The 12,585-nt window shown below is 42.4% G+C and overlaps 1 protein-coding gene across 1 annotated transcript in view; it reads right to left on the bottom strand.

Annotated features, from left to right (window-relative positions):
* Nucleotides 1-12,585, bottom strand: part of NF1 (neurofibromin 1) — a 153,564-nt gene that overhangs the window by 81,071 nt on the left and 59,908 nt on the right. The window contains exons 2-3 of the mRNA XM_026861758.1: nt 3,476-3,619; nt 923-1,006 (exon numbers count right to left, since the gene is read on the bottom strand). Coding sequence (XP_026717559.1) covers nt 923-1,006; nt 3,476-3,478 — 87 coding nt within the window. The 5' untranslated portion in view covers nt 3,479-3,619. The remainder of the gene's footprint in view (nt 1-922; nt 1,007-3,475; nt 3,620-12,585) is intronic.

Genomic DNA, 12,585 nt, shown 5'->3' with positions numbered 1-12,585 from the left:
AAAGGAATAAACCATTGCAAGCTTTGCTCCCAGTGAAGTTTGGCTTTGCAATTACCGGGTTTAGCACAGTAAGTTGTACAACTGTTTACATCCCAAAGGCAACAGCAAAGGGCCTCGCAGCACAGCTCTGATTGGAAACCCCAGGACTAGACTCCCAGTGGAAGTCTGGACACAGTTAACTAATGTAATCTAGGAAACACCTGCAAAAGTAATCTTTACAACAGTGATAGCAAAGTCTCTGCTGTATATACATGTACACGAAAAAATACTTCAACAAAGTTTTAAGAAATTCAAAGAAAAATCAACACTGTATGCAGAAAACTTAGCAGCATAACATACTCGTACTGAATTATTCTCTACTTTTAACATGATTTACTATCCCATTACTCTTTCTGTTTAAATCGTGAGATGAAAATGTTTTAACGCATCTATTGAAAAAGTAATGAGCAAAATACGCCACAAGCATTCAAAGCCTACAAAACCTTAGCGAAGCTTCATAACCAACCTAATTCTTCATTTCAGTTTGTGCCTTCCCTCACTCCAGTTCTCACATGCCTCTGAGCAGAGCTGTCCAGTTGTCTGCAATTCTTTTTAACAACTTATTAAAAGAAAATCATTATTTATAACTCCACAAATTAGTTGAGTAGTGGGAAGAACAACTTCAGAAGTTTACTTTATTTAGCTGAAAAAAAGATCACTGATTTTAGCAAGAAAAAAGCACCCCACAAATCCTTAATTTATCGATTATATCCGCTACTTGTATTTATAGGAAGTTTTAGTATTTTTTAAATGGCACTACTCCTACTTTGCTCTAAAGCAGATGAGTTTTAACTTTAGTACCAGCAATAATAGATACACCAGCATTTGACTTGTACTAACTCATTTGATGCAACTTAGCAATTGCTTATGCAAGCCTACTCACCCCTGCCAGACATTTTTCCAGTGTATCCAAGATAATCAGTTGAGATAGATATAAATTCTTTTCAGCAGTTTCTCCAAATATTCGCTAGAAGTAGAAAGAACATGGATTCATCTGAGACACGGAAATTTGACTTGTAACGCATTAACGTAACAAAATGGCACAATAAGTTATGGCTCCTTTACTGCTCTGGTTTTAAGTTTAGAAATAAAGCCGGCAAAAATTAGATTAAAACAGGAATTAAAACCTTATCGCTGAAGACATATCTCTGTCCAGTCTGCAATGCCAAATCTAACAAGGAGCAGTTACCCCAAAGCGGGACTGGAGGTATGCTGCAGCCCCCCACCGTCATCAGGTCTATCAGTTCTTCAGCAATGAAGGTTACACCTCTTCAGAAACTATTTTGGTATCAATTACTGCTGACGCTTTTCCAATTACGTACTGCACTGCCAACATCTTAACAGAAATGATGTTACAGCAAACCCCTAGCGCCGAGCTTATCAGAGCGTTGGAGAATTCAGCACAGACCACAGGAAGAAACACACGAGACCCTCCGAGAAGAGGCCACACTTCGGACAGAGGATGAAGGCACAGCTCCTCCAGGTGTTTAGGCTAGCACTCAGCTTTAGTGCCAACAATAGCGACTAGTTCCAGCAATATTAAGACAGCAAAATAAAGCAGAAAATATTTAGCCAAAAATATGTTGGTACTCCTGCCTACACAGGGAGCAGATGTAGAAGTCACCCAGAGGAAGTTGTCTTTTAAACCACGGGAGAGGTTTGCTCAGCTAAGTCTGTTCCAGCAGAGTGCAACCCCTCAAGACTTTTTCTAAACTACGATGATTATGACAGTCGATTGGTCTGTTTTGTTTCAGCTATACAAATCCTTCAGAAATATTGCTGATTCACACAGCAGCTCAGTCCAAACACTGACATTTTTAGTTAGGTCTTTCCGCTCAAAATCGATGTATCATGTACCGAAACTGATTTTAAATGTTTCGTTTTCTCATTTATCAGACAATCATCTTGCACATGAACACATTCCTTCAGGACTACGGAGTTTAACTAGAATAAATTCTCTCTCAAAAGGAATTATAGGCAGCTTCAAGCAGCCCAACACCCCTCGCAGTAGGGCAACTGATTTTCTGATTTTATCAATCCTTTGTAGTGTTTTAGCAGATGTACATCTCTATACAACTGATATCCAAAGGGCCTCACTGCAAGCTATCTTACTAAAGCCATAAAAAAAAGAAGTGCTGCTGGAGTTTGGCCAGCTCTGTTACCTGTTTGTGGAGATTCCACATGATCACAAGTCACACGGCTTCAAAACTCAATGAATTAAACTTTTCTCATGACAAATGCAAAACCAGACCTTCCATAAAAACATGAATTCAAACTGCATCTTCTACCTCATAGAGGATTCCTACACCTTCCATTTACCCAACTTCATGGCAACAGTTATTTTTCTGGAGTCAACACTCTGAACATCCACATTCATTTTTTTTCTTTTCTAGGTTTCTCTTCTCTTTGGTTCCATCGAGATCTATTTTAAATTACAGTTTTAGTGATGCTGATGAGTCAAATATTTTGATGGATTTCAGGAATCATTTTATGGTTCCCTTGGAGGCAGAAGAGAAAACCAGTATGCAGAAGGAAACCATCTACTAAGGCAACTGGCTCTAAAGATTTCTCTTTGAGAACCTGCAGAAAAATCACCTTGAATCTCATCCCTTCACACCAGTCTACTGCCCTCAAGTATCGACATTAAGTGGTTTAATGAGAAGCTGCGATCCATATCAAACAATAAACGGAGAGATGTGGATCACTCCCACACATTCTTCATTCATTTTTCTTACTGACTAGCCAGGCATCCCTTTGGAGCTATGAGTCTACAGTGCCAGTCTTAGGCTGTTTTCAAAGATTTTTCTTCCAAGGTTCTGACTGAAATTCATCTGGTTGTTAAAATACATATACATATTTTATATATATACACGCACAAATGCTAAAACATCTAAACAGCCTGGAAAATTCAAATTGCACTAGGTTTTAAATCCTTTTCCCTTATTTTTCTCTTTTTCCTTTCCCAAAACAATTCCTGGCAGGACAGATGAGGGGGGGAGAAAGACCTCCTGGTGCCCTGCTGGGCTCCTGCCCTACAGACATTGCTAGCACTGCTCCCCAGAGAACGGAGCACCTCTCCCTGCACGGCCAACATCCCCCCAAGCGCCCCGGCAGCAGCTCGTGCTCCTGCACCTGAACGGGGCTGGAGCCAGCAGGGACCTCCAGGTTCCCACCCCGGGCTGGCCACGCGCCTCCCCCTCTCCCACCACCTTCCTTCAGATCTCTCTGCCACAACTGTCCCATCGCCTTCACACGAAACACAGCCCAGTGCTGCTGGTGAACTTCAGCACATGAGGATGAAAAGAAAATAATTAAGTGTAAAAGGCGAGCAACAATCGGACTAAATTTCGCGTGACTCTCTGCAGATTGTGTAATACGAATAAGTAACAACCGTTTTGAAAAAGATCACCCAACAACCCAAAATGAGAAAACTTACCATGTTATTAACATTTTTTAAGATATTAGTGAGACCACTGATGACCAGGGAAAACTTGTATTTGGAAATGTTTATGAGACATTCCTTGTTGTGCTCCGTACTGACTTTGGTGTGGGTGTTCTGCTGGCTGGCCTTTATTGGAAGCTACAAAGAGAGATAAATATTATAAGCTTTTTTACATTGGAATTTACATCTTTAAAGATGGGTTAACATTTTTTGAGATACCAGAGACAACCTTGAAAAACATTCTTCAAGAGACAAACACATTGATTATTTCATTTTCTCTACATTCATCTTTCTATTAGTTATCCATAAAACAAAAGTTCACCTGTTCCTTTTTCTGAATTGAAACTAAATCTCTGTTTTGTGATAAATTTTCTACAAACCAAATGTCAAAGCAATCAAAAGAGCAGAAAAATGTAAGATAGAATTCTAAGAAACATCTATTCCAAAAATTGGCTTGTTAAATACCAAAAATCTTCACAAGGCTAATACTTCAAAGAAAAAAAAACCTGTGTCCCGAAACCTGCCAGGAGGTAAAATCCCAGTAGCTCACAGAGCGGGCGCGCTGGAAGGTGGCAGCAGGTCCCCGCACCAGCACCCACCGCCAGCAGGTCTCAGCCTCAAACACGCTTTGGGCACTCAGGAGCCAAACACAACTGTGAGCCCCACCTCACCTGCTCTTGCCCACCCCAGGGGGAAAAACTACCCGAGACGCATCTTTTCCAGGCATGTTAAGACTCGGAACGCCTGCCCAAACCCGAGATGTTTCTCCTGGTGCGTGAACACTAGGCACTTTGTTTCATGCTGTACCCAAATTCTTCAAGGGTCACAATCAAGTCACTTCCCCTGCACGCTCCCTGCTGGAGTCGGCCCCTTACAAACCACCACGCGAAAATGTGAGAACCGATTCCTCGGAGAAGTTAATTTTACTGAGGAACTGTATTTTCAAAAAGGAAATAAATGTGGGAATGGAAAAGGAATCGGTATTACCACCTCTTTTTATAATTCACGTGTGCCGTTTGTATTCTGAATCGTGACCTAGGAATTCACTATCTATAGAAACTTTGCTATAACAAGTTTTAACTAATTTAGACTAGAATTCTCAATATACGTTTATTCTGAAAGACACTGATAGCTCAACGTAAATGCCACGATATACTATTTTTGCATTAGGAAGGGTATCTTTAAAAAAAAAAAAAAGATAATTTAAGAGAGGTTCAAAGGAGGATTCCAAGAAATTACAGTCAGTTTTACAGCTGCTAAATGCTTACGGAGTAACCTTCCAGGCTGGGGAACTCCGCAGACTCGGTGAGGGTACTGTCCGTGCTGTCACCCAGCTGAACTGCTGTCAGCAGCCACGAACACCTCTGCCAGCCACTGAACACCACTGTCTTCGCCAAGAAAAGTTTACAGGTCCAAACTTAAAATCCCAGGTGAATTGTATTAAAGAACCCCAAACTTGGAACTTTTTTTTTTTCCAAGTTTTGACTGCATCATTAGATAGACATCTTCCGTTTGTAGGGAAATGGATCTCTCTAATATCGAGTTTTTATGCCCAAGGGTAATTTCCTCTCCATATAAACCATGGGTTGGGTTGGGTTGTAGTATCGGTTCTCTTGGTACCACCGACTAGGATCCTGAAGGAAATCAGTTGGTTTTTTCCCCAAGAGAACGGCTGACTCTGAAAACGACCGCAGTGCCACGCTAGACCCCAGCAGAGACCCCAGAGCAGCCGAAGGGCCCAGAGGAAGGCTCGCTCGCCTCAGACAGCGCCTTCGGGATCTCCAGCACCGAGCCCTGCACCCCGGGACACCCCTCCCCAGGGCCGGGCGTTCTCGCTGCACAACCTCCTACAGCAACAAGCTCCACGGGGCAACCAAGGTAATTTCCACCTCATTTTGTAACTCTTGCAAGTGTTCAGATTGTAATGCTTTCAGCGAGCGCCATGCATTCCAACGTGTTCATTTTAAAACTGGAAAAAGCAGAACAAACAGCGTTTATGACTCAAGCTTTGTTTTCATTGTTGGATGTTATTTTTACAATACATTTTTGGAAGTCGTTAGTGGAAGATAGATACATTTAATTAAAAATTTCACCATTACTAGTACTTTTTATTTGAATTTTCAAGTCTCCGTGCTGACAACAGCAGAAAAGCTCAATACCAGAGTGCTGAAACACTTCAGAAGTGCCTCTCAAAGAAATTGTGTCATAGATCTAGTTCTGTATGCTTCCATGCTATAGAAACATCATATCACAGGCTTCTGGAGCTTCCTGCCACAACAGCCGCTGCAACAAGGTCACCCAGAAGTAAAATGGCTTTTTATACTACCATTTAAAATAGGAAACTATATAAAAAGGAAATAATTAGCACTGTTGTTTTGGGATTTTTTTATTTCTCAGCTATTTCCTTTGCGCACCCTGACACGCTGGAGCCCTGTACGTCTCCCACTGGAACGCAGTGCCAGGATCAAACAGAAACTCTTTAACTTCGATACAAATAACCATCAATCTGAACGTTACAAGAGAAAAAAGAAGAAAAGAAAGAAAAAAGAAAAAAAAAAGTTCAAATTTTACTTTCATTGCCTTTGATTTTATTTTAGAAAAGAAGAAAGACACAAATGGATTCCTGTATAGCTTTTATTTGAACTAGGGACAGAAATTAAAGCAAAGCTTAAGTATAACTGGAGCTTCAAACTGTGAACACGTGCACCATTTTGAACTCATCTCAGTTTAGCAAAGGGACAGTCTGCTACTCCAATTCAGCTGTTTTGATGGCTGGAATGGGAGCAACAGTCAACAGCCTTGTAACTCCACTGGTGCACGAACCCCGCACCCCGAGGCACGCTGCCACACACCCTCTCTCTAACCCAGCCTGGCTACGTCTCAGTAAGGTGTCAGATGAGCTACGGAGGACAGGAAGCAACAGCATTTCGGTCTATCATTTGCCTTATTTGATGTAGCAGACAAAATAGGTAGATGAAACCTGGAATTTTTCCAACGATCAAATTTGAAATCTTTTAAGATCGATAAAAAAAGAACACTGCTGCAAAAGACAGGGAGAAGCCATTAGGTAGCTGAGCCTGCGGCTGCACTAACACAGCACACAACCCAGCACCCCCCGAGTGCAGGACACGAGTCACCTCCCGTACCAGGTATCGCTGAAACAACTAGAGAGGCAAATCCCTGTGAGATGAAACATCAAAGGATCTACCGGCTTACACCTGCCACGCAAGCTCCCCAGTTGTTAGAACACATCTTCTGGTCACACAGACAGTTTACAGTCAAACTCTGTCTCTCAAAATCCATTTCTGACTTGAGTCTAAGGAGCCGTGCTGACCTGCCCACAGCTTCTCCCGCATCCACCACTGACAGTGCTGAACCATTCTCACACGCGTTACTAACGCAGAGATAACGCAGCACTACTGGGGGGGGAAAAAAGCAACCCAGATCATACGAGATTATTATTTTCTTTGCATTTCCAAAAGACATGCAATAACAGATAGACCTTAGAAGCAGAGCTCCGAACTGCACACCCTCAGGAAGACAGGATCGCTAAAACTAATCCAGCTATTAAGATATTTTAAAAAACCATCAGTATTACCCAAAGGTGCAAATATCTCTCTCAACTTGCCGAAGTAAAATTAAATTCTTCCATCTTAGTGAAAAAGGTAAGTTAAATCGCTAATCACAAGTATTATTATGAAAAAATAGTATCATTTATGAAAAAAATGACGAGGCCAACTCACAGATACCCATGGTCAGCTGCTAGCATCTTAGTAAACTGTACTAAAACAGCACTTCAAAAGCTTTTTCAACACACAGGTTTGGCATCTGAAAAACCACCGCCCCTAAGCATTAACATGACACATGTTATTAACCATTTTACAACAGTGTCTGGCAGTGTTCTTCTGTCTACAGCAACATCCAGGTCTGCAATCCCTCTGAAGAGAGAAATGGCAAAGGTTTTCCTATGCCTCATCACTCCTGCCTATCTCTTCCTCCAGATAAAAGCATTTCAATCCCTTCAGACTTAAGAGACAATAACTTTGCAGATTTTCTTTTTTAAAAAAAAGGCAAATACTTGCTTATTACAGAGGAAAAAGGGAAAAAAAAAAGTCTTTACAGTTGAATTATAAAAACTGGCTTTGAAGTAAGTGCCACCACAGAACTGCAAAGCTGTTTAAGAAGTGGAAAGCACTGTGCTAGCTGCTAGCATGCAAGGCTGTCCTGTCTCTGGAAGTGGCCTCAGTTTAGAGACTGATGTGCCTTCATCCAGAAATGGTCAGTTAAGGAACCCTTCTCTGATCACAGATGTTAGTAATTAAGAAAAATGGGTGTTTTACACGTCTGTAGAAGAGATGAGCACCTGTTTCAGGCATCCTCTAGTCTGATGCAATTAGGTACAATCTTCTGCTAAATGTACATGGACATTGATTTGAAACTACCCCTAACAGGTTTGAAGGTCTGCAAGACATCCCTGTCTGTGGAGAAAGGCTAACGTTAAGCGATGGATTCTTTATCACCTGTAATTAACGAACACAAAGTTTAATCTTCTCTACCATTAGTAAAAGACCATATTTAATGTTCTTATTTTCAGAGGCTACGGAGCAAGTGTAAGTGCTTTATCACTTCAAACAAAGTCACTATTTCAACTTCTTTGTGCAAGACACAACTTTGCAGACACTAAGAATTCAAAACCTGACAGATAAACCCAGTCTGCCTCAGGATGAGAGCTGCTGCAGTCACTGTCCCAACAAACCCCTTACTACAGCCAGCCGTTGTGAGCAGCCAGGCACGGGCACTCCCCAGCTCAGCACCTGCAAGACTCAGCTCCACCGTGGCGGCACGGCAGAGCCCTCGGCGAGGTCTGCAGCGCTGTCGGAGAGGGGAAGGTGGGAGACCAGCCCAGGGGAAACTCTCCTCTTGTCTGTAACGGGCTCCCCGTGTTCAGTAAGCAGCCCGAGAGCTCTGAGTACATCTGAGCCTTGTGCCTTTGGTTCAGATTCAGGAGAAAGTAACAAACGTAACATCCAAAAAAAAAATCCCTAGTGCTATCCTTAACAGCATAGAAACCTACCCAGCTTTTTCCCTTTCAAATAATCTCTTGGAACTTCTTCAGTAGCCTGTAACACACAGATGTACTGGTGAGAGACAGAAAACATCCACAGCACCACTCCTTCCTCAGCATCAGTGCTGCCAGAACCAGGTACAAATCTCTTTCAAAACCAACAGGCATCTTCCAACTACAAACGTGCACAGCAACACCTCCTAAAGAGGCATTATTTAGCAAAAGAACCTCACAACTGAGCCTTCAGAAGAACAGGGAACTCTAAAAATATTTTATATAGGTTGCTCTAAAAAAATACTATTTTCAAAAGGTTAACTAAAAGTTTGTGCTGCAAACAAAGGCGTATTTACCCACAGCATTAACAGAAACTGCTGTGCTGAATAAGAAAGAACCATCAAATCCTCTGGATGCTTTTCAGCAGCTCATTAAGGGACTCGGGTAACATCTGTTGCACATGGGGCATTCCCTTATCTGTGTCCAGTGTAGCACTGCCTTTGAAACACACCACACACGCTCGTTTAGAAAAATAAGATCAAAGCTGCCTCAGGTTTATGTTAGAGAAAAATGAAATAGCACGCTTTGTGCTCAAGAGCTGTGTCATAGTTTGTCTCTGTTCTCGCTCCTATGGAAATCCATTTCAGACCAGAGCAGTTTTGGAAAAAAGTTCCATCTTCTGCACAGAGCAGCCCTACCTTACCGCAGCAGATCCCTTCTCACCTGGGGAGCCAGCGGCACAACTCACGGAAATAGTTCAAAATGCATCTTATTGCTACGAGGGATTTCTTAACAAGCCAAGATGCAAAAGAGCGATGGGACACACCGAGCTGGTACTGGCAGCCGGTGCCTTTCAGGTCTCTGGGTATAGATTTCAAGTGCTGCAGAGATAATCAACAGGAAAAGGGAATGTTTGCTTTAATTTATTGCCCTTTAATGAAATTAAGAATCGAATATTCCTACTGCCTTGCAGTTTTTACTAAATCTTCCTTAACTGAAAGCAATCATAGCTTATAAACTGGGGAGCCTAAAACATAATCCACAGAATAAAGGGCTTCTCTCCTAAAGCATATCGTAATCGCCAAGTCACCACAAGTTTATACAGGATTAATACCTTTTTTTATCTGATAGTTTTAGAAGTCTACATTTAAATGGTTTAGGCAGCGAGGCCTCTCTGGCTATTAGAACTATTTCACTCCTGTATCACCCTTCCCATGATTTCAGCTTGCAACACATTAAAAAATACTATAAAAATACAGGGCATAAAACTGTAAGAGAACATTTCCATAGGAAAAAAGATATAATTATATTTTACAAAGACCTGATTATGTCTGAAATCACAGGGAGTTTGACTGAAACACAGCCTAGCCTCTTCGTGCTGCTGCAGACTAATTCTAGTGTGACCGCTGAAAGTTTTGAAAAATATAGTAACTAGTACTACATACAAATCCAGTCAAGAGATTTCGTAGGTGCTAGGTAGGAACTGTGATCTACCCTCACAGGTACCACCAACGGGTTCCTTCTGCACCAGCTGAAACCCTCGGGGAGCCCGGAGCGGAGTGCTGCAGCAGTTGTGGTCTCAGAAGTGAGCGCAGCTGGACAAGACTGGCAGAATATTTGAAAAATGTATTCAGCGAGCCAGTCATTGGTTAATTCATAAAACTACGCTTGCCAGTCATTTCAGGCGCACAGAATGGTACGTACAAAAGCAGATTTTGGTTAAAGCAGCATTTATAACAATAAACAAGAGTAGACGAGAACAGACTGGTTTGCGCTGATTTTTCTTGTTTTCAATACAGATTAGCATTCTCTCCATTTGTTGTTTCATCTGTCTGAAAATGAATTCAAGCACTTAAATGAATGAAAAGCCTGTCTACATCTATAAATTTGGGTAAAAGATGGTTACGTTTTCCTCCTCTGTAAAGGAAGAAACCTTGACAAATTTTGTCTTCTCCCGCACAGAAAAATAACAACAACCACCCACAACAAACCCAGGCTGCCCCTCCTTAGCCAAACACACCAATGATACAGCAAGGAGCAGCTCCCCAGTGCTGAATCAAGAGGTCCTGCGTTTAGAAGGGCAGACATAGAGCAAAAACTCAAAAACGCATTATCACCACTAAAATAACGTACGTATACTCGGTACACTCTCATGGAGCATGAACTTAATGCTCAAACGAGCATCCTGAAAGGTAACAGGCACGCGACTACCCAACGCGGACACAAGGGAAGGAGGTACAAGCAGTACACGAATATCAGAACTGACTGACAACGCACTGAGGAGTGGCGACAGAGTCACAATAACCTTGCAGTTGGGTATTCTGTTCAGAACAGTCACCTTTCCCCTGCGAAGATCACTGTCAGATAGGCAAGGCGGAGGAAACGATGTATTAAAAGCAAACTGACAAAATTAGGAGCCCCGTGTTGAAATTAATTAATGAGATCAAACTTCTCACCAAAAAAGTAGAGATCATCCTTGCTTCACTGCTTCATTTGCTTGATGATACTTTTTTTTTTTTTTTAAATGCACTGGTTAAACAAAAATATGCAATAAACTATTCAAAGTTCTGTAAATATCACCTATCACACAGGCCACACTATGACTACCACAGTCAATACCGTATTTGATGTATCTTGTCCCTGCAGCTCCAATATTTTAGTGTCTCTAAGATCAGAAGAGCTTTCTCCCTATCAAGGAAGGATTCCTCCCATACACCTATCTGCAATTATCCCATGAAATGTATATAAAAATAATTCTGTTGAAAAAGCTGAAGTTCTTAACTCCTAACAGATGTTGGCAAGCCCAATTCCACAATATACATAACAAAGCAAACGACAAAGCCTAGGGCCTTTTAACACCAGTACACAAAGAAACATTTTCTTGCATTATTGGGAGCATAATCAGTACCATGCTTTTTAAGCTTATGGAAAAAATGATCTATGACTCAAGATAAGGGGGGGGGGGAATAAGTTAACTATGCAAATATGCCTAAAATGTATTGGAAAAATCTGCATCATTTTAACGTTAAAAGACAAAGTTTGATATTTTCCTTTTTAAAATAAACTTATTTCACAGCAGCTTTAATATAAATGTAAAAAGGAACAGCTTATTTTTATTCGCCTAGGCCACAATCTGTGGGTTGTTAAAAGCCAAGCATCGCAGAGGGACACAGGATTACGAGGCAGGTGAACAAAATTCCACCTATAGCACCAGCTTAATGTTTCTGATAGATGTTACCCTGAACAGGGTCTCACAGAGCTGTGTCTTGTGTGACACAAAGGCTGTACTCGCACTATAGCAAAATGAGAGAGACAACACAGAAACCGATCATCCAGCCCAAACTGAGCTCACTCTTACACATCAGGAAGGCATCCTGGGAGGAAAAATGCAGAGTCTAAGCACTAAGCTCTGCCCCACTGAGAAAGTCATGTCACCTAATCCCAGTAAGCAGTTCCTGCATGTGGATCACAGACATACAAAGTCTAAGACCAACAAATCCCTCTTCCTTCCATTCAGAAGATGCTTCTCCAAACTACTAGCGCTGACTTTTGTAAAGAGAAATAAATCTCCGTCACTGTAACACCACTGCTTAGAAAACCCTCTGCACCCCATACAACTGTGCTCCCAGTGACGTGGATGAAATTTCACCCTGACAGGCACCGCTATGCCGGGGGGAACAAGGTGGGATTGCCCGAGCAGTTTCACGTCGTCCTCCTTAAACTCAGTCTTGAAGCTTCACCTCCTTTCTGATGAGCAAGATGATGTAAAGCGAGGAAGTGAATTTCGCAGGAATGTCTACGGAAAGCGCACACACTTTTGGAAGAGGTGGGGGAGCAGAAGCGGAGCAGAACGGGGCATCTCCCCCCGCCCCCCCCGGCGCTCCCTGTCCAGAGCTGACCGGTACCGCCGCCGCATTGCCCGGCACGGGGGAGGCCGCTCCGCCCCCCAGACCGGGACCCCCCCCTCCAGAAAAAGGTGGGAAGGGGCAGGTCGGCGGGCAGGGGCAGCGGAGCGGCAGGAGCAGCCGGCCCCACCCAGCCACCC

This window comes from Athene cunicularia (assembly GCF_003259725.1).
Source record: "Athene cunicularia isolate RWA chromosome 19 unlocalized genomic scaffold, athCun1 chr19_part1, whole genome shotgun sequence".
In the NCBI taxonomy this organism is placed as follows: Eukaryota; Metazoa; Chordata; class Aves; order Strigiformes; family Strigidae; genus Athene; species Athene cunicularia.
Note: the sequence above shows the minus strand (reverse complement) of the source record. Positions and strands in the feature narration are given on the sequence as shown.